The sequence below is a fragment of the Fusarium phalaenopsidis genome, assembly GCF_050370095.1.
Source record: "Fusarium phalaenopsidis strain FUZ10S chromosome Unknown contig_32332, whole genome shotgun sequence".
NCBI classification, from domain to species: Eukaryota; Fungi; Ascomycota; class Sordariomycetes; order Hypocreales; family Nectriaceae; genus Fusarium; species Fusarium phalaenopsidis.
The window spans coordinates 3,096,490-3,123,052 of record NW_028145391.1 but is presented as its reverse complement, the minus strand read 5'-3'; the positions used below and the strand labels follow the sequence as shown (position 1 = coordinate 3,123,052).

General features: G+C 53.7%; 9 protein-coding genes and 2 non-coding genes across 11 annotated transcripts; 5 read left to right on the top strand and 6 right to left on the bottom strand.

The window, feature by feature from the left end:
- Nucleotides 1-675: 675 nt before the first annotated feature.
- LRP88_13966 (NAD binding domain of 6-phosphogluconate dehydrogenase-domain-containing protein) lies at nucleotides 676-1,771 on the bottom strand (the record flags this gene model as incomplete). Its single annotated transcript, XM_083250319.1, has 3 exons — nucleotides 676-1,398; nucleotides 1,448-1,618; nucleotides 1,670-1,771. 3 exons carry the CDS (start codon nucleotides 1,769-1,771, stop codon nucleotides 676-678), a joined length of 996 nt encoding a protein of 331 aa, XP_083094653.1.
- A 997-nt stretch (nucleotides 1,772-2,768) lies between these two features.
- Nucleotides 2,769-4,180, bottom strand: LRP88_13965 (KilA-N domain-containing protein; the record flags this gene model as incomplete). The annotated part of the gene is made up of 3 exons (XM_083250318.1): nucleotides 2,769-2,802; nucleotides 2,857-4,051; nucleotides 4,111-4,180. 3 exons carry the CDS (start codon nucleotides 4,178-4,180, stop codon nucleotides 2,769-2,771), a joined length of 1,299 nt encoding a protein of 432 aa, XP_083094652.1.
- A 2,627-nt stretch (nucleotides 4,181-6,807) lies between these two features.
- LRP88_13964 (immunoglobulin E-set) lies at nucleotides 6,808-7,824 on the top strand (the record flags this gene model as incomplete). The annotated part of the gene is made up of 4 exons (XM_083250317.1): nucleotides 6,808-6,901; nucleotides 7,219-7,541; nucleotides 7,595-7,643; nucleotides 7,694-7,824. The coding sequence occupies 4 exons, from the start codon at nucleotides 6,808-6,810 to the stop codon at nucleotides 7,822-7,824; spliced, it is 597 nt and encodes a 198-aa protein (XP_083094651.1).
- A 440-nt stretch (nucleotides 7,825-8,264) lies between these two features.
- On the bottom strand, nucleotides 8,265-9,405 carry LRP88_13963 (protein PPG1; the record flags this gene model as incomplete). The annotated part of the gene is made up of 4 exons (XM_083250316.1): nucleotides 8,265-8,722; nucleotides 8,774-9,028; nucleotides 9,088-9,321; nucleotides 9,390-9,405. The coding sequence occupies 4 exons, from the start codon at nucleotides 9,403-9,405 to the stop codon at nucleotides 8,265-8,267; spliced, it is 963 nt and encodes a 320-aa protein (XP_083094650.1).
- A 991-nt stretch (nucleotides 9,406-10,396) lies between these two features.
- LRP88_13962 (uncharacterized protein) lies at nucleotides 10,397-11,707 on the bottom strand (the record flags this gene model as incomplete). Its single annotated transcript, XM_083250315.1, has 1 exon — nucleotides 10,397-11,707. One exon carries the CDS (start codon nucleotides 11,705-11,707, stop codon nucleotides 10,397-10,399), a length of 1,311 nt encoding a protein of 436 aa, XP_083094649.1.
- A 1,666-nt stretch (nucleotides 11,708-13,373) lies between these two features.
- Nucleotides 13,374-15,521, top strand: LRP88_13961 (uncharacterized protein; the record flags this gene model as incomplete). Its single annotated transcript, XM_083250314.1, has 3 exons — nucleotides 13,374-13,486; nucleotides 13,541-15,460; nucleotides 15,509-15,521. The coding sequence occupies 3 exons, from the start codon at nucleotides 13,374-13,376 to the stop codon at nucleotides 15,519-15,521; spliced, it is 2,046 nt and encodes a 681-aa protein (XP_083094648.1).
- A 619-nt stretch (nucleotides 15,522-16,140) lies between these two features.
- Nucleotides 16,141-17,124, bottom strand: LRP88_13960 (DUF3129 domain-containing protein; the record flags this gene model as incomplete). The annotated part of the gene is made up of 3 exons (XM_083250313.1): nucleotides 16,141-16,484; nucleotides 16,537-16,974; nucleotides 17,025-17,124. 3 exons carry the CDS (start codon nucleotides 17,122-17,124, stop codon nucleotides 16,141-16,143), a joined length of 882 nt encoding a protein of 293 aa, XP_083094647.1.
- A 1,697-nt stretch (nucleotides 17,125-18,821) lies between these two features.
- LRP88_13959 lies at nucleotides 18,822-18,893 on the top strand. The gene has a single exon. It is a non-coding gene; the product is annotated as a tRNA-Gln (tRNA).
- A 1,278-nt stretch (nucleotides 18,894-20,171) lies between these two features.
- Nucleotides 20,172-21,946, bottom strand: LRP88_13958 (transcription factor domain-containing protein; the record flags this gene model as incomplete). Its single annotated transcript, XM_083250312.1, has 3 exons — nucleotides 20,172-20,902; nucleotides 20,993-21,412; nucleotides 21,478-21,946. 3 exons carry the CDS (start codon nucleotides 21,944-21,946, stop codon nucleotides 20,172-20,174), a joined length of 1,620 nt encoding a protein of 539 aa, XP_083094646.1.
- Nucleotides 21,947-23,906: 1,960 nt separating this feature from the next.
- Nucleotides 23,907-25,718, top strand: LRP88_13957 (uncharacterized protein; the record flags this gene model as incomplete). The annotated part of the gene is made up of 3 exons (XM_083250311.1): nucleotides 23,907-24,074; nucleotides 24,122-24,891; nucleotides 24,980-25,718. The coding sequence occupies 3 exons, from the start codon at nucleotides 23,907-23,909 to the stop codon at nucleotides 25,716-25,718; spliced, it is 1,677 nt and encodes a 558-aa protein (XP_083094645.1).
- Nucleotides 25,719-26,190: 472 nt separating this feature from the next.
- LRP88_13956 lies at nucleotides 26,191-26,262 on the top strand. Its single transcript has one exon. It is a non-coding gene; the product is annotated as a tRNA-Thr (tRNA).
- The last annotated feature ends 301 nt before the right edge of the window (nucleotides 26,263-26,563 follow it).

Below are 26,563 nucleotides of genomic sequence, written 5' to 3'. Positions count from 1 at the left end.
TTTGACTCGAAAATCCACTCGATGAATTATGCTCAAGGTTGGCTATTTCGCTGCTCGAGATTGTTTATTTATTGAGGTCGTGAACGCCTGACGGGGACTGGCGTTTGCAATAAGTTACATGGGAACAACAATGGCTGATAACTCATGTTTGTCTTGGTATGTAGAAAGAGCGCAAGGTGACTACGAGGAGGGACGGTTCGTTCAACGATCCCTGTTCTAGGAGGCAATCCAATCATGCATGGACTGCGTGGACAAGTGCTGATCGTTTCAAGTCTGCTGCTGTACAAGGTACATTTCGCTTCCCACTGAATACTGAGAACCAACTCTGTGCACCTCTTGTTAGCCAATCAACTAGACAGGATCGTTTTGGTCAGGACTAACCTGGAGGCTGGCTGCTACCTGGGCAGCTGGGCCGAGTGACCGGCAGCATCCACACTTGAGCTTCTATATGTGGAGTTGAGTAAGTGAACATGGGTACGAATGAATGAATGTGATGGACATGGAATACTCATCAAAGTTGATTTTCATGTTACATAGGCAGAGCACGCTCTCCAAAGACCCGTAGCTGACGAGTTCAGACTTCACCGTGTTGTAGCCGAGCACACTGGTCTCAGTTATCAAGTCTTTTATTCACATGCCGTTTTACGCATCTCTGACATATCTATATAACTACTTCTATTCCTCCTTGCCGCCCAGATACCTGTAAACGACCGAAAAGTCCCGCCCTTGACACCTCTCCTCCTTCTCAGCAGCCTCATACACCGCAAAAGCCGGCTTAGCCAGCTCCATCCTCGCGCCCGCCTCCTCGGCCGCAACGATGGCGAGTCTAAGGTCCTTCTTCATGAGACCGATTCCGAAGCCGCCGCGGTAGTCACGGTTCGCTGGCGCTGTCTCGACGACGCCCGCCACGGGGTTGTTGACCTCGCTCGGCCAGCACTTGCCCGTGCTCACGTTGATGACGCCCGCCAGCTTCTTAGGATCCAGACCCCATTGCATTCCCAGGTTCATGGCCTCGGCGGTGGCGATGTTGTTAAGAGCAAGGAGGTAGTTGTTGGCGAGCTTGGCTGAGAGACCGGCACCCTGCTCACCGCAGTGGAGGACCTTCTTGCCCATGAGGAGCAGGACGGGCTCCAAGCGAGGGACAAGAGACGGAGGAGAACCGAGCATAAAGGTGAGAGTTCCGGCTGTAGCTCCTACGACACCACCTGACATGGGGGCGTCGACAAATGTGCCTTGACCAGCAGAGGAGACCGTCTTGGCAACTTGACGGGAAGTCGAGGGGTCAATGGTTGAGCAGTCAATAAAAACCCGATCCTTCTTAGGGAGAGAGTCTGTAATTATAGACTTGTAGACACCCTGGACGTGCTGAGGCTCGGGGAGGACGGTGATGACGGTGTCCTGAGCATGTTAGTAGCTGAAGTGGATCACGACGACTAACAAGACTCACAGCATCTTTGGAGGCATCAAACGCACTGGCAGCCAGCTCAACCGCCGCACCAGTTGAAGCCGCCTTCATCTCTGTCTCAAGACCCTTCATGGACCCGGGGTTGATGTCAAATATGGACACCTTGTCCGAGGGCTTTAACTTGGATTGCAGGTTCTTGGCCATTTGGTAACCCTATGTACTCTGGTTAGAACCCCTGTATAGTTGAAGTGAAAGTCGACATACCATCTGTCCAAGACCGACAAAGGCATAGTTATCCAGTCGTCGTGCTGAACTGGCAAAGCCTCGTCGAAGCACAAGGCTTCCAAGTCGTGTTGAAGGTCTCATGATGTGTATGTGTAAGGGTATTATAACAAGGGAGAACAACACCAGAGAAGGCACTGGGGATTACACAAGAGATCAAGTTTTCAAGTTGAAGAGAGAAGCACAAGATATATAGAAGTAAGAGCTCTCAATCGAGGGACGTTATACGTGTGGGGGAGTGGTTACCCGAAAGAGAGCCGGCCATTGCCGCACATAGCCAGAGAGGTACCGAGTTAGATTCACGACGCGGGAGTTGGAGATGATGGAGAGATTCCATCGTGCGGGGAACACGCGGGGGATGAAGTGCGCTAAAACATGGAGCCGGAGTCGCTAGAATTCTGTTGGTTCTAGGGGGCTTTGCCGTTGTGACCCAGCAACCATGGATGGACGCTCCTCGGCATCGGCTATTCAACGCCGAAGACATCAGATCGATACGATACATATCTTTTGTGTGTTATTTTTTATTAGTGTTTTTCTTGATATCCTTATATAGGTAGATAGTCCGATCAGAGTCATTACAAAACGCCTCTTTTCCAGCCCTTCTCCTCCACGGGTATCCATCCATCGACTTCAACACGTTCGTCCACCAACCGTCCCCCCATCTCAATCTCTTCTCCAGAAGTGAACCGGTCAAAATAGAAACCTGGATTCGCCAGCCTATCTAGTGCTTGCGGTTTCGAGGGTCAAAGGGGGTATGTGCAAGGGAAAAGATTTTGGGTAATAAAGTAATAAGAAAAAAAAAGAGCATAGTGTTGTGGTATAATGGGAGAGGTCAAGGTAAAAAGGACATTGATAGGTAGGCAGGACGTCGACGAGCCTGTTACTCTGTAACATCTCGCCCTGACAAGGGGTAATGGGTAGTGATCCGTGAACAAGACACAATGACACAAAAAAGACAAACAACCAAAGACAAGAACCGCGCCGATCCAACCGCCCGTCCCATATTGCGGCCATGGTCGTAGTGGAACCGCCCGAATCCCTGGGTCAAGGATTTGGGTTCCGAAGACATGACATTCGTAGCTTAGATAAAGTTCATGAGCCAAGGGACAATGGCGCTGCAACTTGTTAGCAATGGTTCATTCAGATATTCAGGGACGTAAATGTCTTACCCAACCGCAACGGTGGCACCCAGTCCGAGCAGTGCTCGGTTCTTGACCTTTTCTTTCCGTAGCTCAGCCTCTGTCTTGACCTTCTTTGCCCTGGGCTGTTCCTCTTCTCGAGTCTCTTCGGTCTTGTCGGCCGCGTCCTTGTCGCCTACTGAGATATCGGCAGCCTTTCGCTTGCTCTTCTTAGCAGAAGGAGGTGCCTCTTCTGTCTCGGGCGCCTCTTCTTGCGCTTCTTCACCCTCCGTCTCGGCCTTGGCCTGTTGCTCCTCTTCCTTGTTCTTCTGCACCATCTCCTTGGCAGCCTCCATCATCTGGGCAATCTCCTCAGCGCTGGGCGGCTCGCCAGCAGTGGGCAGAGGAAGCTCGACCTCGGTCACGGTGTGCTTGGTCTCAATTCCGTCCGCATCGGTTGACACTTCCTCCTCGACGTGAACCTTGACCTTGGGCTCCTCCTCCTTGGGCTCCAGAACGATGGCGGGCTCGAACTCGGTCGACTGCATGACAATGTCCTCCTGCTTGGTCTCCTTGGTCTCGCCGTTGACGAGATCGGTCTTCTCGGTAATGGTCTCAACGGCCTCAACCTTGGTGCGGAGGCTTCGCTTTCGGGGCGATGCAGCAGCGCGCCTCGTGGTCTTGGTGGGGCTGGCTGAGCGGCGAGACCGAGTAGTTCGAGGAATGACAGTTGGAGTAGGAGGAGCCAGGGTAGGCTGTAACGACTTGACCGGGTCAAACTTGGGGGGCGCCGTAATGTTCTTGGGCGGTGAATCCGCAGTGCTTGTGACCGAGATCTTGGCGGGATCGAGCAGGGCGCGGATCCAAGGGGTAATCTGATACTCATCGGCGAGGGCGAGAGCCTGCTCCGGGGGGATCCAGATGTTTCCGGCCGTCTCTTCGGGGCTCGTAGTCGCCAGAGACTTGATAAACTTGCGTTCGGCTTCCTCGTCGGCCGCTTCGGCGTATGGGAAGGTGGCCTTGAACATGCCGGTGGCCGAGACGTAACCGTCGAAGCTGCGGCGCATCAGGAAGTAGCTGTTGGGGCTCGACTTGAAGATGCCCGAGACGATGCCCTTCGGGAGAGGAGCCCGCAGATGGGCGTAGTCGAAGACGCCAAGAGACGTCTGCTCAGCCTCCCCAGTGCCGACCATCTTAGGTGTCAGCTTGGTCTGTCCGAGGCGTCGGCGCGCAACCAGATCCGTATCTACAAAACATGGGTGAGCCTGCAAAGTCGCGACATCGAAGCAGGTGGGTGGTCTATACAATCCGGGATGTCCTCCATCATGAGAGGGTTGTGCTTCGTAGGAAGCATGCGCTCGGCGTTGGGGGCCATCTTGTCCAATTGCTTCTCGATCGCGACCGATCCGTGTTACCTCTGGGCCGACAAAATGAATCGAAATCGCGGGACTCGACGTGGTTTATCGGCGCGCAAAGGAGAGTAAGATGAATGAACGAGCCCGCGAAGCTGGAGATGGCGCGTCAGATGGTGAAGGTGAAGAGAGTTGGGCGCAGAATTGCTCGCAATCCGGGCGACGGGCCGGGGGAGAGTTTGGCCTTTTTCGACGTACCGTGTCAAGGCAGGGCTTCAATTCATTCAGGGAAATAGTAGGCCTTGAAGAACGTACAATCGCGCTTCAGGCGAAAGAGTCTGGGAGGGAAAAGGCCAGCGGTAACGGTGCTTTGGGCCGGAAATAGAGAGGGAGAGAAGAATGAAGAAAATGAAGCAGATGAGGGTGAAAAAGGATCGCGACAGACTCGACGAGGGAAGAGCTGAGACGGGAATCCAGTCGCGCAAATTACATGCTGGATAGCGTCGAGGGTTTTAGCGGGCGGCCCTGTTGGGCGGGTTCGGCGGCCCAGGTACGTACCGAGAACCCGAAGGGGACTAGCTCCGCGTGCAGGAGTGGGGTGCTGCGAGATATAGTGGTACTTGCACCGTCACACAGTTCACTCGCAGTGCCAGGTCTCCTGTTAATGGTGCGGCCAAATTACCCCCATCAACACGCCAAACTTGATGGACACCTGACTTGACATTACCCGATGGGTTCCAGTGCCATCTGGTTAGTGTGTACGTACCTCCTTTCTTGTGCAGGCTCATTTTCACAACAAAAGGAGCCACCATTTATTGGCCGTTATTGTTTGATGGGCGCTAGACGGCGTCAAATAATTCTATTCCCAGCTCGCCTCTTTCCTCCTCGTCTCCATGGATGCCATGCTCGATTCCGTTGGCGCGCACGTGGGGGACTGGACGATGGGTTGCGCTGTTGGATGGATGATGGATGGTGTCTGCCGCCCCTAGCAACCACACTCACCCTACCTAGCGACAGCGACAGCGCCAACGCCAACGCCGATCCAGGTCAGAGTGAACCACCCCCCAAACAAGTCCCCGGTCCCCCTGGCGTTCGCTGCGCCCGGCGCGCCAGCAGGCGACTGCTCGCCCAGAAGAACGCGGGGAAATGGCATGGGTTTGGCTTTGGCGGCGCCATGTCACAGAGGACTCGTCATGGAAGCGAGATGCCGAAACATGTCCAGAGACAGACGTCGCAAGTCTGGCCAAGTCATTGACAGAGCCGAGAAACGGGTGCGACTCGTTGCCAATGGTCTCATTCCGTCTGCTGAGCCCGGCGACAAATGGGCTGCTTACAGCCCTACTGCTGCCGAGGTCGACGAATGGCGGCGCAACAAGTCACTTATCGCGCGTCTGGCATCGCATGCCGGCGTGCCTGTTTGGGCTGTCGCAGCATTGATCCGATGTTCCAAGAGGTCTAGAAGGGGTCGGGTCCAAAGGGGTTGCCGGCTCGGGACGAACAGAATGGATGGGTCGCTCTCTTGAGCCGTCTTTCTTTGCTGTCTTTCTCCCCACGAGATCTCAACCCCGGACCACGCTTCTTTTCCTGACAGACCGTCTTCACATGGAGTTCCCTGCGAGACATTCTATATGTGCTAGATGCTATCGTCTCTATATCGCTGAGGTCTCCGATTTGTCGAGGTGCATTCGCATAGCGGCGAGGGGCGAGTCAATGCATGAGGATCCATTCGTCCTGTCATGCGCCCACTGCTGAGCTGCTGCAGTACGCGGGGAAAGCACGCAGTGACAATTGAGTGCGTTACTTGCTGTAGGTGAGCGAGGATTCATGGGAAAGCATTCTCAAGCCAAGAATGGATGGTAGGATTGTAGTGATGTTGGCATTGCCAAACAAGGTTTAACGATGTGTTGGTCTAAAGAACGATGCGTGGTTGAAGCAGTTCGAATTGCCTGCAGAAAGACGAAAGAAAAGCATCCAGCTCCGCTTATTCAACGAGCAGTGCTGCAACGGACTATGCCTTGACCTACCTAGGCTATCTCGATGCTGCAATCCATGTCTCAGTTGCAGTTGCGGGCACCCAGCTTCTGCTCACACAACCCAGAGGCTCCAAGCCACAGCCGCCATAACCCCTCTGAAAACAAGCCTCATCCTCCAGGCTATCCTTCACCAGCCCAACCCCTGACAAGCACATCTCCATACCAACAGCAGCCATTGGCGACTCGTCCGTATTCAAACGCATCAAGCCCAATCAACATTCGCGAGTCAGCCTCCTGAAACCCCACCAGACGACGAGGATACCTAGGTAGCGACCGCCAAAAGCCAGAGCCCACCCTAGCACGCACCTACAGAGGAACACCGCCTAGAGAGCCCCTCCATCGTCACCGCAACAAGCAAGCAACCTACCCAAGCCCCTCCAAGGACCAAGGACCAAGCTCACCTCTCCCCTGCTTCAACGAGTAAGCTTCTTCTCCTTTCTTCTCCCCCTCCTCCTCTCCTCTTTCTTTTTCTCTACCCCAACCTTCACTTCTTCTTTCTACTATATCTTGAGCAGCCATTCACAACTGCTGTAGCCATCTCTCTTCGACCTCAACCTCTCGCTGCTCTCCGCTCTTCTATCCCCCGCCTTCCTCCAGCCTCGCCCCGCTCGCTCACCATGGCTTCTCACGATGATGATACCATGCCCGAGGAGACTCAGGGCTACAAGCTCTCCCAGCCCAAGCAGAGTCTGGCTGAGTACCAGCAGATGGGTAGGTGCAGCAGCTCCCCGTACCCCGACTTCCGTCCCGACCTATCGTCGAGCCTCTGCCGCACATGCTTCTGTCCCATGTGGCACCGCTTGCAAGCTCGCACCAACATGACATGATGATTCAATGCATCTGTGCTATGTGTAGCTCTCTAGCTCAAGCAGAGCTATGTCAGAGCGCATGAGCTGTGCTTCATTCTTGGATTGCCTGGTCTGGCTCAGCTTCCCCTCCGCGCAACACCAAGCATCCTGCTTACCGCTTCTCCCACACCACACCTCCAAATCACTAGACTGCTCAATGCTGACCTTCCTTCTCTCAAGACGCTGGCGATGAGTCCCTGCAGCGATACAAGGAGTCCCTCGGTCTCGGTGGTGGCACTGACATCTCTGACCCCAACGACCCCCGAGTCTGCATCATCCTGTCCCTGACAATGGACTCTCCCGGCCGCGACCCCGTCACCATTGACCTCTCCACTCCCGGCAGCGAGAACACCCTCAAGGACAAGCCCTTCACAATCAAGGAGGGAGCCAAGTTCACCATGAGCGCCAAGTTCAAGGTCCAGCACGAGATCCTCAGCGGTCTCCACTACGTTCAGGTCGTTAAGCGAAAGGGCATCCGGGTCTCCAAGGACTCTGAGATGATTGTGCGTTTTCCTGGCAGTTTCTGAGCTAAGCGGCATGCTGACACACTACACAGGGCAGCTACGCTCCCAACACCGACCGACAGACCACCTACGAGAAGAGATGTAAGTGTTACACTGTTACTGCTTATATCCAGCCATTGACACCGCCACAGTCCAGGAGGAGGAGGCCCCCAGCGGCATGCTCGCCCGCGGCCACTACAACGCCGTCTCGAGCTTCGTGGATGACGACAAGAAGAAGCATCTCGAGTTCGAGTGGAGCTTCGACATTGCCAAGGACTGGTAGACCTGTAAAGGGCACCAAGGCACGGCCTAACAGGTTTGGGTCGCGTATCCTTAGGAATCGCACATAAACAAATACCACAAACCATGAGATAATGAGATACCTGAACATTGGATAAGGACGCAACACATACAAAAACCCACATAAAAAGAGAAAATCGAGGATCGGAGCCGGGGATGGGGATGGGTGGATGCTTTGTTTCTATCATCTAGTTCGTCGCTGACGAGGCAATACTTCAACCTCACTTCCGAGTCTCGAGACTCCAAGGAGGGAAAAAAATCCGATATGCATCAAGCTCTATTTGCTATGCAACAACTCTATCTACCGCTCGGGTCCGTCAATATGCCTACTCAAAGGATCTGGTATCACATCGTTGTAAAATGTCATCAAGCCCAAGCTGGTGTGGCTTCAGGCGGTGTCTTGTATATGTATGTATGGGTTGCTCAGAGGAAATAGTCTGGCAAGGCATTACCGTCGGCAGACTTTTCGTTCCCGGGCTGCAGCTCCTTATGCATGTCATTCTCGGGGGCGGCTGCAAAGACGTTAAAGAAACGCTCCCCGGTATCGCTAACCTCGAGAACGCTGGCCATGTTGCCGCAGCGGTAGCAGTAGTTGGGGGCGCTCCAGACGGTGCTGAGCCGGTCGTCGTAGAGCACCTGGAAGCCTTCTTGGCAGAGCTGGTGGGCCCTGAGGATGTGCGACATGTTGTTGACGGCCAGGAACTTCTTAACCACCTGGGCTCCAAACGTGTAGCCAGCACCTCGCGGGGAGAGGGAGAACTCGTCGCGCTCGGGGTCGGGGTCGGACCAGACGAGGTCGGCCATGGGGCCTTCGTGGGGGATCTCGCGGAAGCGATCTATGATTTTGATTTGGTCGATAGAATGGATGGAGGGGGAGAGGCCTAGACGTCGTATTAGAGCTGCTGCAGAGCAGACGCGGGCTTGAAACTGACCGCCGTGGACGCAGAATATTTGGTCGTTGATGACGACACTCAAAGTCAAAAAGTCAAACATGTCGGTAAAGTAGTGCCACACGTTGGCGTTGCCATACTTGCGCGAGCACTCGGTGTAGAAGCCATATGACTGGGTGACGCCGCGCGACTCGTGGTTCCCGCGGATCAGATGCACGCGATTGGGGTATCGTAGTTTTAAACACACAAGCAGCGAGATGGTCTCTACGCTGAACATGCCGCGATCGACATAGTCTCCTGTTCCCCGATGATGATTAGCCAGAGGTCTGTATTTCGTCTGCTGCGAGGGCGATTACCGAGGAAGAGGTAGTTTGTGTCGGGGCAGTAGCCGCCGATGCGAAAGATCTCGATCAGATCAAAGAACTGGCCGTGGATGTCGCCGACGACGGTGATGGGGGCGCGGACGTGGACGACATTGCTCTCGCGCATCAGGAGCTCCTTTGTTTTTGCGCAGATGGCCTCGATGACGGACTCGGCGAGGAGCTCCTTCTTGTACAGGCGCGAGATGCACTCGTCGAGGTCGACGGATGCTGTTGCGACCCGGGGATATCAGCCTGCGAGCTCTAGGGGCCCTTCGATGGCGGGGGCGGGCGCTTACATGGTAGCCCAGGCATTGTGTGTGAGGTACGGTGCGTATGTGCGGGGAGGAGGAAAAGGCGACCGGGAGGTTCAGTTTGAGAAGATGGTCGTGGGTATCAAGGGGACTCGTGCGCCCGGAGTCATTAAGGCTGGCGGCGGCGGCTCCTGGCGGGGATGATGTCTGGAGGAGAGCTTGGTGGTTGTACCAACATGATCGATCGGAGACGAAGCGGGACAGGTTCACATGGGGGCGTCGCGCGGAGAGAGGAAGGGCGGTCGAGAGCGAGAGTGGCGTGAGGACACTAGAAAGAGTATCGCGACATGGTGAAGGGAGCGAGAGAAGCGATCATGTCGAAGCACGGGCGAAGGAGGTTTACTTGTTAGGGCGGTGGGATGTTTAGCCTGGCGTCGTGTGAATTGCTTAGTCGTCGCTGATCACACAGCTCGGCGGGAAAAAATGCCCGGCCGAGCTCCCCCACACTTTGACACCACCATCGGCAGATGGCAGATGAGAGCTGGAACTTGCCGGTAGTTGACGGCGAGTCCAGTCTTTGTATGGATGTATCTTGTCTTTGGACTGCCTGTTATGAAGCTGGGAGCAATACTGGTTGAGTTCAGGACAGGTGAGTGACCTGTTTTGTCCATATTCAACATCTCTGATATCACAAGGGCAGTTTCGTGGGTAAAACACCACACTGTTTTCTACATATTCTGGTGTCTTTTTAAACCCACCAACCATAGCTCCTCTATAGATGCGTTAAGAGTATCACGCAGGTCGAGAAATAAATGAGACACCAGAACATCAAGAGGGTCAGTTCCCTAGCTCCTCCCAAACATAATAATTAGCTCAAGATATATCATAATAAAGATAAAGCTTTAGATCCCCTTTGCCTATTCTTACTATACTCTATTTATCATCTTTAGGGGAGGCTAAGCTAAAGGGTTTAAACTAGCATCTCTCTTTTCCTCGACCCGGGTGAGTACCTATGCATGATCAGAGTTCTGTCTCGAGCCTTGATCATCACCTCAACGGCCCCCCACAGTCATGAAATACAAGCTGCCTGTCACTGCGTCTACATTCTTAGGCGCACCAAGATACAAAAGATCTGTGCCGTCAACTCTCATGATGGCCTGCAGACGCTGCACACCCTTGCCCGTTACCGCCTTGAGCTCGTTGTTCGTCCACCCCGCACTGCCAGTCTTCTCAAGGACCCACGTACTACCGCCAGAGACACAATAGTAGATGCGAACAGTTGTACCGTCGTGAGTTATGCCGATGGCGGCGCTCGTGTTCTCGCCTGAGAATACCAACTCACGAGCCCAAGGGTTCGCTGTGCCAAAGGTCGCCCTCGCGCGATGGACTTGCCATCCCTGATAGGACTTGGGGGCGAAACGGTACGCGATGTTGATGTGGACCTCGCCAGCTGCGCCCTCATAGAGAGCAAGCTTTGCGCTTTGGAACGCTGGGACAGGCGTGGCACCGGTGTCTCCGTCGTAGGTCTCGCCAGATGTGAGGGGCTGGAAGACGATGTCCTTGGTCTCCTGAGTGATGGGTAAAGTGACTGTTGCTCCAGAGGCGGATCGATACTTGTCCGACGAAGGCGTATAACGCACATAGCTTCCCTCATGGCGGACCCCAGAGGCAGGGAACTTGGCCCATTCCCACTGAAGATGAACATCACCGTCAGAAGAGAACTGGATATCATCAGGATACACCGAGTAGCCTGTTCTGTAGGCAAAGATGCTGATTCGCGCCCATTTCTTTGAAGAAGTCGTGTACTTGTAGAAATAGCCACCTCGAGCTGAACCGTCATTGCTCGACTGTCCTCGGACAATCATCCAGAGGTTACCGTCAACATCACGCTTCACCACGGGATACGTGACCCGAAGGGTGTGGTCAGGCATCTCTGAGCTGCGATCCACGAGGGTTGCACTGTTGGCTGAGGAAGAGCGAAAGTAGTTCCATGGCTCATTGTGCATGCTAGTGAAGACGTGGACATAGCCGTCTCCATCAACAGCGATGCTAGGAGTGTTGTGGCCGTTGTCGTCAAGGAACTCGGCGCACTCTCCGGTCGAGGTCTTCAGACAGTCTCGTGAGATGGCACCGTTTGTCTGTGCACGACGAACAACCATGACATTGTGGTTGGCTTTCGATCCCTCGAGGGGATTTCGCAGATAGGTCAACCATTGATAGCCGTTGAACTCATCGAGGGGATTCCACCACGCCGACTGGCTGTTGACGTCGACTGCTGAAGAGATGGTGACCAGGGTGCCAGGGTTGATTGTGGCAGAGGCCGAAGTTGCCAGAAGGCAAGCAAAAGAGATGGAAGTCCTCATTCTGACGACCTGACCTGGCCAAGACGTATAGGCGAGGAAGATGAGGCCAAACCTCGCCCATAGCAGCACTTCATGCGTTTATATGCCCGTCTCTTATGACGCTTCGGCTATGTATGAATGCGGACCTCTCGGAGTTGAAGTAACATGATGATGGTCGTATGAATGGATACCAGGTGGGGTCAGATGCAGGAGTTTCATCACGGTGATAAGTAACCTTGAAGGTGATGTGGATGCCAGGAAGCATAGATATCTCAAGATGTCATATCATGCTTGGCTGGACTACCAAGCTCGATCACTCAGGCCCTTCTATGGTCAGTAACGGCAAAAGGCGGTGACAATTTATCAAGTCAAATTGAAAGATTGGAGGTTTTGAAACATGTGCAGCTTGTAGGAGCCTTCATTCAGACAAAGCTCCGGGATCATGGCCGGCGGTGGTGGTCTGGATGGCGTGTCGAGAGCGGAACCCCGGACTGAAGCCCTATGCCTACAGGAGATCCGCCTCGACGGATAATTCCGGGTAAATCAAAGTGATAGGTGGCAGGTGGGATATTTGTAGGCATGTTGGCCCAGGATGGGGGTCAAGTCAGTCTTGTTTCTCATAAGAGTTGCCCGCTTGGGTTGTCGTGCTGTAGGTAGGACATGTCCTTATTGTCGAGCGTTGTAAGAAGATGCCATATGTGCATCCGACGGCATTTAATCGTGAGAGATCTATTGGTTTTGTATGCGAACGGGTATGTGAACGCAAACAGTCTCGAACGAGGTTTGACTGCTATAATGTATACGGGCGCATCGTTTGGGTACGTAGTAAGCGAACTGTCCTTCACTGTATTCCAGTTTAGGTAGGTACCCAACTCAAATTCGATATAGCAAACCAAAGATGTTGTTCATACGCATTCAAACAAATAAATAATTCGCTCTCAACGTGTTTGCTCATCAAAAAGCGAAATTACGATCATGTCAAGATAAGGCTCGGAAAAAAGGTGTCCCTCGAGATGCCTGAAGTTTATTTTATCGTACCTTATGCATTGTTTCGTTTTACTCTGACTCGGCAAGGGACCTGGTCCGTGCGCACGCGACAACCTCAGCATCGGATCTCGACGACCCAATGAGTGGCATCGCCATCTCCGTTACTCAGGCTGCAACGGAATCCACCTCTTCACCGACCCGAGGGCTTCAATAGAATCACCCTGAGCCCTCCAAGGATTAACTGGATGAGGCCCCTCTGAGCGTTTCCCCCGCAAGCAAGCCCGTGCAGGTTCCGCCGAGGGGGTCCTTTCGCATTGGATGTCGCGTCCGCGCGCTGTCGCTGTTGGCAAGCTTGGACTGTAGTATCCCAACGCCCTCGCTCCTCGACTATTATTGCTGCTGCTGCTCTCCAGCAACGCCGAGGACTCTGTTGTGAAACCTATCACAGCGTCACATGAGCCTGGCCTCAGACCAGACCGCCCGCCCAGCTCTTGTCCTGTCGACGTCCGGCGCGGAAACCGTCTTCGCGTCCGATCAACTCGCTGACGAGGCTGTCGTCGCTCTCTCTTTGCCTTCCATCCGCCTGTATTATAGACGCCACCACCTTGGTTGAATTTCGGGCATAGCATTTCTTTCTCCCCGGAAATTCGCTTCCCTTAACTGCTGTCGCTTCCTGGTACGTCGAGTTACATCACCCATCATGCCCGACTCGGCCCCAGGCCAGACACGGCCAGACGAGGCTCGCTGCTATAACTGCGGCACCTCTGGCCATTGGGCTATCGCATGTCCAGAGCCTACTCGGGAAACACCAGCGTAAGTGGTCTAAAGTCTGGTCACAGCGGCTGTACGCTGCTAACTATCCTGCAGAGGTCTCGCGGCTTGGAGGAATGCCAATACTTCGGGCCAAGGGGGCCACAAGGAGCAACATGGAGGTTCGAAAAAGTCCAAGGGACCCATTATCACCAAGTACGCCCCTACTCCAGCTCCAGGGTCAGTTGTGACCAGATACGGGCCTCCGCCCGGCTATGGTCCTCCGTCTGCGCCTTACCCCGGAGCTCCCTCCTATCCTCCCCAGTACCCTCCATATGGATCTGCAGCTCCCGGTTATGCGCCTGGCTACGCACCTCCAGGTTACTCGCACTCATACCCTCCGCCCTCATACGGCGGTCCGCCTCCAGGTCTCCCACCTCCTCCTGGTCCACCTGCACCATATGGCCCTCCTCCGCCACCTCAACCAACTCAGCCGCCGGGACCACCACCCTCATACTCACGGCCATACGGTCCTCCCCCAACTCCTCGTCAAGACCACGCGCCCTACAGCTCGCACCCACCATATCAGTCATATCCTCCGCCCACGCCCCCGCCATACGGGCAGCATGCGCCTCCGTATCCCCCTCCCTTCCCTCCTCACAGTGCACCACCTGGGTATGGACATCCTCCACCTCCCAGGCCAGGCCCATCTCCAGGACCACCTCCCACACCACAGCCCAGCCGGGCATCAGGATCACCACCTATACCACGCCCAAACACAGTCTCGACGCTTCCCCTGCCACCATCTCTTCCTCCCAAGCCATCCCTCCCTCCGAAACCACCTCAGCCTGGTCGTCGCCGTGATTTCCCTGACCACTCTCGTGATCACCGGAATAGACGAAGACATGAGCGCCACAACCGTAACCATGATAACCGGCAGAAGAAGAATCAGCCTCATCCTCGGCAACCGGAGCGGCAACCAGAGCAAAAACCTCGCGAAAATCCCCAAAGACCTGAAACAAAAGCTCCAAATCTTCCGAAACCAACCCCATCACCGAAACAGGAGCAAACAGCGCAACCCGCCGCTAAGCAAGAGTCGAGCACACCCATTGAGAAGGTTGAAACGAAGAAGCCTGACACCGAGGCCTCGAAAACTGTTGCACTACAAGTAGTACCTGACACGACATCCAATAATGCCACTGACGCAGATGACCTGGAATGGGATGAGAAGACAGTCTTCAAAGAGCTAGAAACGGCTCATCCACCAGATGAAGTGGGCAAGCCTCTGCCTGCAGAGTACAATGATGAGGTGCTTCTTCCAAGAAAATGGGATGCAAAATGCATCGAATCGGACTATGTCCAGGCTGACAATATCGAGGAGTATGTCAAGCCGATACATGAGACGCCGTATTGGCCATCGATCGAATTCGACCCAGCATTTGTGCGAGATGGCAAGCTCCCCAGCGGAGAAGCGGTATCTGAGCTCCCAGCTGAGTTTCCGCCAAAGGGCCCTGAAGTAGTGCGGAGTGAAAGCTCCGAGAGTGGGGAGGTCCATGAGCAACGCTCCAAACGTGGCCATTCTAGTGACAATGACCGTGCCGAGCGACCTCTCAAGAGACAGAGATCCCGGAGTGCTTCTAACCCCAGCCGCAAAGGATCAAACGACGGGGATTCCAGTCGGTGGGATAGGCAGGGGGTCAAGCGCAGATCACGTCGGGACAGTTCCGGACATCGGGGAACGGAGGCTCGTGAACGAGATCGACGATCTCCCGAAAGAACAACATCTTACCATCGAGATCGGAGTCGAGATCGCAGCAGGGGTCGAAGCAGAGACCGCAGCCGTGGTCGCAGTCGAACACGTACTCATACCCCAGCTTCACGGTCAGTGTCCAACGCCTCATCCGGGTTGGACTCGTTGGAAGCCGAGCTGCTGGGACGCGATATCAAGGCCAAGACTCCCGAGGAAACACCAAAGCGAAAGCCGTCTGGGGGCAGCAAGCCCAAACGCCGTCAAACGAAGCTCGACTCTGCATACAGGTAAGCCACCAAAGCGTCGTGAAGCATCACTAGCTAAGTCTTGAACAGCCGTCGTTGGTAGGCCATACCTGGCCACGCACGTTACCGCCCTCACCTTCCACTCGAATGGTATCATGTTCCTTTTCTTGTTCTTCCTCCACGGGACCGCAGCTCTTTGTTGCGTGACCCTAGGCCAGGCACTGCTCCCTTTACGTTTCCTTCTTCTCTTCCCACTCGTCAGCTAGGGTCTAAAGCTTTTCCGGAACGGCGCTCTGGTATTGGTTTACTTTTAACGATTTCATGACCAAGGTGCATGGCCGGCGTCTTCTATAGCATTCACGAGGTATGCGTGAATACATTCTTAATCTTACTCTCATTCGGTCCATATGACATCTTTCCAACTATCTTCTATTTCCATTGACCGTACTCCGTCCTCCTGGCTGCTCCAGATTCCATACATAATACCGTGGTTCTGGCCGTGTCATAGCCAACCCCGTGCCCTGTGTGCCTGGCCTCCCCTCTTTCTCTTCCCATCCTTCTGACTTGATGACAATGACAAGATGCCAGATGCTTGAGATGGAGCGCGGAGACGCATCAATGGCCGAAGTAGGTGCGTATACGCTATAGGACTCTGTAGCACATACATGGATGTCCTATAGGACTTGTCCAACCCTCCCCTACACGGCACGCTAGATAGGCGCCTAGTTCTTGCGGGCAATCTCCATGCGCTTCTTGAGGCGGTAGGCAAAGGCTCGCTTGCGCGCAGCGGCAGACTGTGTGAAGGCACCAGAACCGCCAAAGGGACCAGCAGCCGCGCCGTTGCGAACACGGACGATGCAGACATTCTCGGCGCCTCCAACGCTGCCCTCGCAGGTCATTCCCTCGGGCATGCGCACCTTGAGGGGGAAGTCGGTGTTTGTGGCCAGAGACAGACCCTGGATGCCAAGTCCTGGGACGTCCTGGGTGACCTCAGCCGACTGGAAGGCGTCCGGGTCGGTGCCGCCAGATGTGGCATCGATGTCAGCAGTCATGGGGCCAGCGCCATCTTGGTTGACCTGCAGGTGTTAGTGGCTGGAAATACCTCGAGTGAGGACGACATACCTGTCTGTAGGTGAGTGTCACTTCACCATCATCCGACGCGGTGGGAAGGCCAGAGGAAGCACCGTCGCCGGCAGTGGCTGCAACACGAGCCTCGGGGGGACCATCATTCTTGTCGCCGCCCCTTCCTGCGGCACCGCCTCCAAAGAGACCGCCCAGGAGGTTTCCGAGCTGTCGGCGGTGCTTTCGCGCGCCGGGCAGGTTGGACAAGTTATCCTCAACTCCCACGCTCTCGGAGGAGCCATTGTTGGTTGGGACGTTGCCGCCTGTACCAAGGAAGTTGGAGATCATGACGGAAGCGTCAACGGGACCATTGCCCTGGGTCCGGCCAAGAGCACTGGCTTCACCGCTGCGAATCTCGCGGTCACGGATGATGGAAGTGTCGGCCTGAGAGCCGCACCTGTTGCTGGAGCAATCACGAGGAGTTCCATCCGCGACTTTTTCATGTTAGTAGACCTTTCGAGTGAAGGGGAATAAGACATACTGCTCAGACCGGGCATGGAGACACCGTTGGCGCCCTCAACAGACATGACCACGCCATGGGCCGAGACGGCGGTGGCAAGAAAGGAGACGGTGAAGAAACGCATCTTGAAGGTCTTTGAAGTTTTTGAAAAAGAGGTATTATAGGGAGTAAGGTGTAGAATGAGTTGCCTCCAGGGCGTTGAATGTAGATGATGGAAAAGAGAAGAACAGAGAAGACTGGCTTGCAGTTGAATTGATGATCACATTGCAAAGATCTTCTCTTCTTATATACCTTTTCAAGGCTCACATGTCGACTAAATCTCCGTGCATCATGAAGTCCCAATTTGGAGGCCGTCGCGAAAAAAAGAGGGCAGCTGTGAAGCAGACTAGCCCAGCAACAGCTTCAGGTGTTGCTGCTCTGTTGATGTCTGTCCGTTGAGGCTGAGCATGCACTGGTGCGGTTCAGGTTTCGAAGTTTTGGTTTCGTGTTTTGGTCAGGCTGGAGACGGCGCCCCAATCACGGACGTGACTCGAAACTTGAACTCGGTAGTTTTTGAAGGTCAAAGCACACAGGTAGTTGGAGGAGTACTGTGATGACCGCCAAATTGAGTCTTTCTTGCATATTAAACAATTCAATTTTGACAATAATCACTTTCTAAAGTCTTTCTTACTCTAAGGATATTTTTAATGAATTTTTATTCTTCTCTTGCAAGTCAGTTCAAGCCAGCCACTTCTGTGGTTTCAACCTCTCGTTACCCTGCAAGTTTCAGGCAACTCTTGACCGCCCTCCTCTAAATGCGATTGGACTCCTGAGGGTTTCATTTCGCCGATCTTCTAGAAACAAAAGATCTACGCTGGACTTCGACACTTCGTGTTAGCGCTCAGAACGGGAGTTTCCCTTCGGTGACTCCATCACCACCGAAACACCTCGAAACCCGAAACCTCAGCTCCAAGTTTTTCTTACTCTTGGGAGTTGCACACGGGGGAGGCTTGGCTACTCGGGAAGATGCGATTGGGCCTTTTGCGATCTGAGATCTATAATTCGGTTGCTATGCCGACTTTTTTCGGTCACCGTGAATCGCTACACCTGCCTGTTTTGTTGTAACCATCCTCGTCACTTCTCATTGTCATTATCGACGTTTTCTTCAGCCATGTCTTGTCTTCGGCGGATTAATCAGTCTCGGCTGCGACTCCCGAGACGCTGTCCTTCGGTTCCTATTAGCGCCAACTGTTCCATGCATGCTTGAACATGGCCCCCATTTGGACTTGTTGATCTGTCATTTTTGCCCCCAAGGGTGCCCAACTACCTTGTGGCTGTGCCCGATATCGACTACGTAGGTAGATAGATAACGTGCTGCGGAGAGAGATCATTTGTAACCCATCAGTGCCTTGGCCAACTCGGAACATGGCCCTATACTTCCTTCCCATGGTGTTCACAACCAGCTTTCGATGAAGATTAACTCGAAATCACTTTGATTATCATACCAGGCAGGTATTTTTTAATATTTTAAAGATATTTTGCAACTATTTCAAGGCTTGATATGGGAATTAGCTAAGTATTGTCCTTTGGATGTGAAGGGTTCTGGTATAGGGTGGGATGGGCGTCAAGCAGTTGGCCACAGCTCAACAAATCAACCTTTCAACGCTATTGAAACTTGGGCATGAGGGTTCTCAGGATCGGAGCATCTAATGAGTCTCATAGTCACAATATTAACAAGTTCCTAATTTGCAAATCGACCTGGGCAGCTGCTCAGATGGCTAATTCCAGTTCTACACCTTGCAACCATAATTGCAACTTAAAAATTGGCAGCCAGAAATCCTCGGTTTCATGGTCTAACGGTTATGACTGCGGATTCTGATTCCGCCAGCGAGGGTTCGACTCCCTCTGAGACCTTTCTTTTTGCATCGTCGTTAATCATTATAATATCCCGTTGTGTCGTCGCTTGTCGTCCAAATTTAGGTTTAAGGTTTATTTTTGTTGATGCGCTGTCAACGTGCAATATCCTAAGGATTAGGAAGGTAGTATTATTTTTTAGGCGGCCATGTGGAATGCGATTGGCCGTATCCGGAAAGGGAAGTCTTTAAGCGACGGTGACTTTTAGGGTACGTAGCTTGAATGTCACGATGTCTCTCAGGCTCACCTTTTTTGGTGTTTTGTCCATTTGAGACAAGTCAGTTTGTCTAACCGAAATGATCGCCAGGCCGTCCCCTCTGTTCCAGCAAGGCGACTGGTCCGGCAGATGTCAAAGGGGCCAGCAGACATTAGCCGCGCTGCAAAATGGGGGGCAGGGCAGGCGGGCTACCACACCGGCAAGCACACCACCCGGATCTACGGTAGAGCCCGGCGCACACACACCTCCCCCCCTTGTCGCGCTTGAGGAGGAAAGAGGGATCTTGGCTTTGGAGGCGGTGCTACGGCGAGGGAGAGGGTGCCTTGTGATACACGTGCGCAACGTCGGTCAGACACACGAAAGCGAAACGTGCGGCCAGAGTGTGTCAGGTGTTCTCGGCCGAGATTTCTTGTCGAATCACCACTTTTGACAAGCTGCAGGCCCTTGCCTGGGCTTGCATATTCCTTTCCTGTGGGGCCGGAGTGAGGGGAGGACCCTGAGGTGTCACCGCCGGGGCAAATCAGAGCTGCAGCTGGGCCAATGCGGCAGGCAATCGTCCTCGATCCAGACCCAGCATGCCGGGGAATCATCAAAGACCCAAAGGACAACGACCACGGGCAGCTCCGTACATGTATGGAGAAGTTCCAGATTCCAGGCTAGAGCAACAGCTTCCACGCTAGAGCAGACCATGTGAAGCAAGAGGTGGGGGTCGCGGAGAAGAAGTGTCAGTGGGGACACCGTCTTTTTGAAGCCATCGTGAGATGTAAATTTCTGTCGAGTAGCACTCGAGGCTAGATTGGGATAGTGTCGGCTGTGAGCGAGTCAACAACGGGGGAACCTTTCCTTGTCTAGTATTACGCTACGATTATGGCTAAAATAGGCCCTTCTATCTATCACTAGTAGATGCTCCGTGGCACGGGGCCGGTAGTCATGGGTGCTGACCGCAAAAGCACAAACTTTTGTCTTCTCGCTCCCTTAGATGTCCAAACATGTAATGACCAACCCGCTGCAGCATCTGGACTGGAACCAGAATCCACCAACAACAAATCACAGAATAGAAATCAAACAATCAAATTTTCAAACCCCAATCCTCGCAGATCACGTAACCAGTTGACGCTCTCGGTTCCCCGCGAATCCTGCATGGCCCACGCCGCCTTGAGCATCTCAATGGCCGTAAAGAGATAACCCCATGGGCAAATGTCCCAGATCGACAAGAGCCGTGTCATAGTCCACGTACGCTTTTCTGGATCACGCGTCTCGGCTCCTGCAATAAACGTTGGCCACGATGAAGCTTTATAGTAAACATCGTCTTCGCCAATTGCAGCCAAGTGGCTCAGCGTGTCTTGCAGGAGAAGGTCCGTGTCAATCGTCCTCATAGATCGTACCAAGGGCAGCGCTTGTAGAATGTAGAGACAGGCGGCTGACCTGTGTGCCGCCGCTAGGTGCACTCGGCTTTCGAGGTCCATGGTGACATTGTGTTGTCGGAGATAGTCGGCCCATGCCCCAATGTCGACAGCAAGCGCTTGATCAATCAGGGCAAGCGCCTCATCGGCTGCTGTAAGGGACTGGTCGGTCCATGGCGTCTGGTGGGACAGCTGAGATGCAGTCAAGATGATATTCAGGATGTCCGGTGGACATGACAGGGAATTGGTCAACTCGACCCGCTTCATTACAGGCAGGAACTGGAAAGCCTGTCGAGCAACACGGGCAGCGAGACCTCCCGACGTCAAGGTCGAGCCCAGGATGTTGTAGCTATAAGGGTCAGCAGTGTTGGTGGTGTTCGGATGAATGACTTACATGAAGCTGTCTGTAATGACACGGTCCCGTAGCATCCTACTGGATGCATCCGTGTTACTATCTGGGTTGAGCAGCGCCATGATACTTGTGGCGCCCTCGAGGTGGGCCCTCCAGCTCTGGTTCTCCGACTTGTCAAGATCAATCAGATCGAACTTGATAAAGAAGTGCATGGCGGCCAGAGCCACCTCGCTGCCGGCAGGGTCAAGGGTGTCAAGCACCTCGCGAAGGTGGCTCATGGCCTTTTGCTTGGCTGTCAATGCATCAATGAGGGCTTGCCGTGTCACGAGGTCTCTCGATCTAAGCTGAGAGAGGTAGCCACCAGGATCCGAGAGGCCGGGAGGGATGTCGCTGACACGGCGGAAGATGTTGGACCAATGAAGGGCTGACGTCGCGACGAGAATCTGCAGAAGAAGCGGATGCTTCCGCGTCAAGGGGAGTAGCTCGCGAAACGGGTTGTCCTCGGGTGTGTCTCGCACCACGAGATCTTTGCAGACCCTCTCAGAAACTGGCACATGCGTTAGCGTGACTGACAGAGATGAGGGGGGAAACGCCACTGTTGGGTGGACTGACAGTGGGATAGATAGTATCGTGAGGTGCGGTCGAGGTCCTGGAACAGTGGATCGGTTAGAGCTCCCGGTGGTTGCAAGGGCGAGTCGGCCTGGGGAGACTGTTGCCGGTTCATCTGCTGGGCGGCCTGCTCTCTAGCCTGCTGGACTAGCTGGGCCAGTGGGTGCTGGTCACTGGGATCTGGCCTAGGCTGGGGACGGGGCAGGCCATGACCCGGCTGTTGGCCCGGAGGAGACGGCGAAACACTGAGAGAGGAGGAACCGGAAACATCCCCATCATCGGGTACCCTCCGACCGGGTGGCGGGTTGACATTGCCCTGCGAGTCAATGCCTTGTGTCCAGACGAAGACCTTGCCATACCCGAGGCATTCCTGCCCCGAGACCGCGCACTTGTGGCATGTCGGCCACGAGCGGTCGCAGCGCAGGCGTCGACGACGGCAGTTGTGACACGGTTTGGTGTTGCTTGGCGGCATGCGCCGGGCGCTGACTGAGCAGCCAGATAGCTAGGGCGGGCTCTTTTCGGTGCGGACAGCGGTCGAGAGCAACGAGGGGGCTCGAGACTACAGAAGGTTCATGATGGTCTGGTCGCGGATGGATGGAGAAAGACGAACGAGGGGAGGATGGGAAAGAGGTGGATGATGCAAAAGAGAGAATCGATGATGATGATGACGATAGAAGAAATGGTAGCGTGTCGTGGAAGACGCGGAGAGAGAAAGAAGAGGGGAACAAGTGGAGGGGTAGGTTGGCAGGCAGGTAATATTTTTGGTCTTGGAGAGAAACCTTCCTCAAGTTGGAGAAGCAATGAATGGATGACCTTAGGCGGCAGGCGCAACCAAAATGAACCAAGATCCAAGATCGGGCACGTTTTCCCTATCCTATCACCTTTCTAGGGCAGGTGCAGGCACGCATCAGATCCCATGACTCGACTCCAATGGAGGCTCACGATGCGATCATGTATAACGTTGTATGTAATCACCTCACGTCAACTAAGAACGTACCAATGCCAGTCGATCCCAGGTATCGTCCGTCTCGCCTCACCCCTCGCTCGTCGCCTAGCTCTGCTTCGTTCTCCGCAACCTCTTTGAGAGCCGCCGCCCCACGTTGGCGACACGCCAGCAGCAATGCAAGCCCTTGCTTGCTTGCCATCCAACCTGGACGCCCTGGCCTGGCGAGCATCGACACCCTCTGGTACGGCACGCCTCGACCTCCGCCAAATCCCGACTACGGCCGATGCCGTCCTGCCCCAATGCGGAAAGGAAACGACATACCGTGCAGCCGAAGCTCCGGGACCTGCATCATAAACCTTCCATCAGAGCTCGCAGAAAGCTTGTCATTGTGGGCTGTGCCCAGGCCGTCCAGCCAGAGCACACAACCACGCCAAAAGAGGAAATCAGCTGTCACTCGTCGCGTCTCCGGACCCAGAATTGCGATGAGGAGCTTGATGCCTTTTTCTTTTGGGCTCTGGATAACAAGGCCTGACACTGACTAGTTCAGGCCCTGATGGCTCTCTCTGCCCATGGTTCGCAGCTGTGGCTGGCGTTACTCAGCGCGGCTCTGCTATCACAACTCCCCCCGTCCCGTCCTCGGCGTATCAACTCCGGCTTGGTCTGCAAATGAACTGACTGGCATGAAGGTAGTTTGTTAGCTTGAGCAAAGCTTGCTTGCGCTTGTGATCGTCTCCTTGGCCCACGAGGCAGAGCCCTGACTTCTCATCCTTCCATCTACCTCCACATGCTCCTCCGCAACTCCACCACAATATTGCGACAACGGACTTCACGATAGTTCAATTTTTTTTCTTCCCCTTTCACCGTTATTCCCCTGCCTTTATTGGGTTCGCTTCCATGACACATTGACGCCTTGCTCCTCCCACCATCTTCTTAATATGACACATTGTGGCGACGCGTCGCCATCTGGTGGAGATGGCCCCGAGGCCAGACTCTGGAGCTCCCCAAAATAGGAAAGCAGAAAGCATCTTCTGCGTTTATCTCACCGCTACGGTCTGGAAATTGTCGTTTCACGGCCCTTGGAAGCATCGTCAAGTCCGTCCAGACCGAGATGGCATGCCCACAACGTGTTGCGATATCGCGAGTCTGGTCCACGCCATGGCCAAAGCAAGCAGAATAGGAAAGAGTATAAAGAGATGGAACGGCGGCTCTCAATCATCACAAGGATATCAGCAACGGATCAGTGAAGCTTAAGCATCTCGGTCTCTCAACGGTCGACTCACAATAAGGACTCTCCGAAACGCTATTCTCCTCCGCAAACTCGTCAGATACTTGCATAGTTGCACACTTCTCTTGTAATATTTAATATTCCTGAGTACAGTCTATCATCTGCTGTTTCGGCTCTTCTTTTCTCACCCGGTCCCTGACAGACCAGTTTGCCAGCCTCAGGGGTTTACGGCCATTTTAACATAGCAGCCCGCCTGGAGATATGGTACCCAACAACAAGACCAAAGAGCTAGACACTCGGATCACCATTGAGGAGATCCCGGAAGAGTTCGACCTTGAGAGGTTGGGACGACAGCGGCCTGAAGCATTCAAGTCAACATGGACTGAGGTGGCATTTGTCGCGTCCATGGTGACATCTCTTGCTGCCACGGTATGCTTCTCATCATCTATATGCAGAGCTTGGTTAACAATTTGAAGGAATTCTTTGTCGGCGGCTTCCAGATTCTTATTCCAGGAATCTCTGATGCCTTGAACATCCCTCAGGATTCTCAGACATGGCTCTCCAGCGTCATCACTCTGGTGGCCGGCTCGTTCCTGTTCCCCTGCGCTAGGTTGGTCGACATGTTTGGCGGCTATCTGCTCTTCCACGTGGGCATTCTATGGGTTGTCGCCTGGTCTGTCATCACAGGCTTTAGCAAGACTTTCTTCATGCTTGTCTTCTGCCGCGCGATGCAGGGTCTCGGAGCTGCAGCCTTTCTGCCCGCCGGCGTCTCCTTGATCGGACGCAACTATCGCCCAGGTCCCCGGAAGAATTTCGTGTTCAGTCTCTATGGGGCCATGGTCCCGGTCATGTTCTTCCTTGGGACCATGTGTGGTGGCATGGTTCAGCAGTTCCTCACCTGGGGTTGGTACTTTTGGCTGATCACCATGATCTTGACTCCTGCCGTTTGCATCTCGCTCTGGGCATCGCCCCGTGACTATGCTGAGGCTAGGGAGGGAGGGAACACCATGGACTGGTGGGGTATCGGCACCATGGTTCCCGGTCTTCTTCTGGTCATCTACGCCATCACGGATAGCCGTCGCTATGGCTGGACCGCGCCACACATTATCGCAACTCTCGTCGTCGGCTGCGCATTTCTTATTGCAGCCATCTTTGTTGAGGGTTGGGTGGCTTCTGCGCCGCTGGTCCCACCAGAGATCTTCCAGGTCAAGGGCATGAAGAAGATGCTGGGCATCTTGTCCTTGAAGTTTGGTGTTTACTCGGTGTTTCTCTTCTATGCCAACTTTTAGTAAGACTCCTTTCACCATACTATGATCTTTGACTAACAAACACAGTATCAAGTCTGTTCTCGGAAAGGATCCCATGACTGCCTCTGTGTGGTTTGCCCCCTGGGCTGCTGGTGGCATGATCTTGTCCATCTCTAGTGGTCTCCTCCTCCACATCCTCTCAGACCAGATCATCCTCATCCTTTGTGGAGTGGCCAAGGTCATCGCCATCTTACTTTTCGCCCTCATGCCCAACAGCCCCAGCTACTGGGCTTGGGTATTCCCAGCCCTCATGGCTGAGGGAGCATGCATCTCAGTCCTTTCAGCAATCGGCAACGTCTTCATGACCTCGACTCTACCACGCCACCTCCTTGGCTTGGCCGGCGCCTTGATCTTTGTTGCTTCATACCTTGCCAGCGCATTCCTCCTCGCCATCATCGCCGTGGTGGTTGGTGTGTTTGAATCAAAGGGTTGGGATCTGAAGGCACAACACAAGGGCGTCTTTTGGATTGCTTTCGGTCTTGCATTCCTGGCTCTCATCCTGGACTTCTTCATCAAGCTTCCTAAAGCTGGCTGCGAAGATGTCGAGAAGCCCAAATCCAAGAAGACTGATTTGGAGTCTGATCTCTCCGAGACTGAGAGCCCTTCTGTTTTCGCCACACCCTCGGATCAGTTGAGCATTAACGAGGAGGCTGTCAACGAGCGAGACGAAGAGGAGCGAAAGGGTACCGACACGTTTGAAAAGAAGGATGGAGAGGTGGAGGTAAAAGTTGTTCGCATTCATGATGTTCTCAAGGATTTTGTTTAGGAAAAGCGATGGTTTGTTGGGTCAAAAGTTTGGTTGCTTATAAAGGATCTGTTTCAGGGGCATTGCAGGGTTATGATTCATGAGAGCAGGGCAAAGACGGGATTTCAAAAGTTATAGATAGAATCATTTGGACTGATATTTAGAGACGGATATAATAGTTGGAACTCATGGTATTCCGACGTGGGAAAAGATTAGAATCTTGGAGTAGATAGCATTGATGATTAATACGGGGGTTAATGGCAATTATTCAGAACATTTCAAACAAATTGAACTCTTGCTTACAGAAGATATGATGAAGCTACGAGCACTGTTTGTAAGCAATGAGGTTGTTTTGAGAGCCAATTTCATATCATGGCTCTGGTCTCATCTGAAGGTTGTGTGAAAAGGGGTTGGCCCCTTACCCCACCCAGGTGCGGGATTTATGAATACCAACATCGAACCGCCATTCAACAAGCGAGGAATCACCTCTAAAGCCCCGTTGGCTCAGTGGTAAAGCGTATCACTAGTAATGATAAGATCACTGGTTCGATTCCAGTACGGGGCAGGCGATCCTACAAAGCTTTCTTTTTCGCCCTTTGCCCGTCTTTTTTGATGTTGGAATACCCTCTTTGTCGAGAGCGCCCATGATGGTGTTCTAGACAGATCATCTTTTTGGGGTAGACACACGTTTCTCGGGAGTAGCCTCCGTTAATTATGCTTAGGGTTGAAGTGGTAAAAGTTCTACATAGACGGTGTTAGTTTGACGGCTGGGGGCTCCTAGGTAGACTGCTCTTTGTGTCCAAGTATGACAAACTGCAACTGATCAATTCACTAAACTGATAAACACGACAAACTATAACACAGTC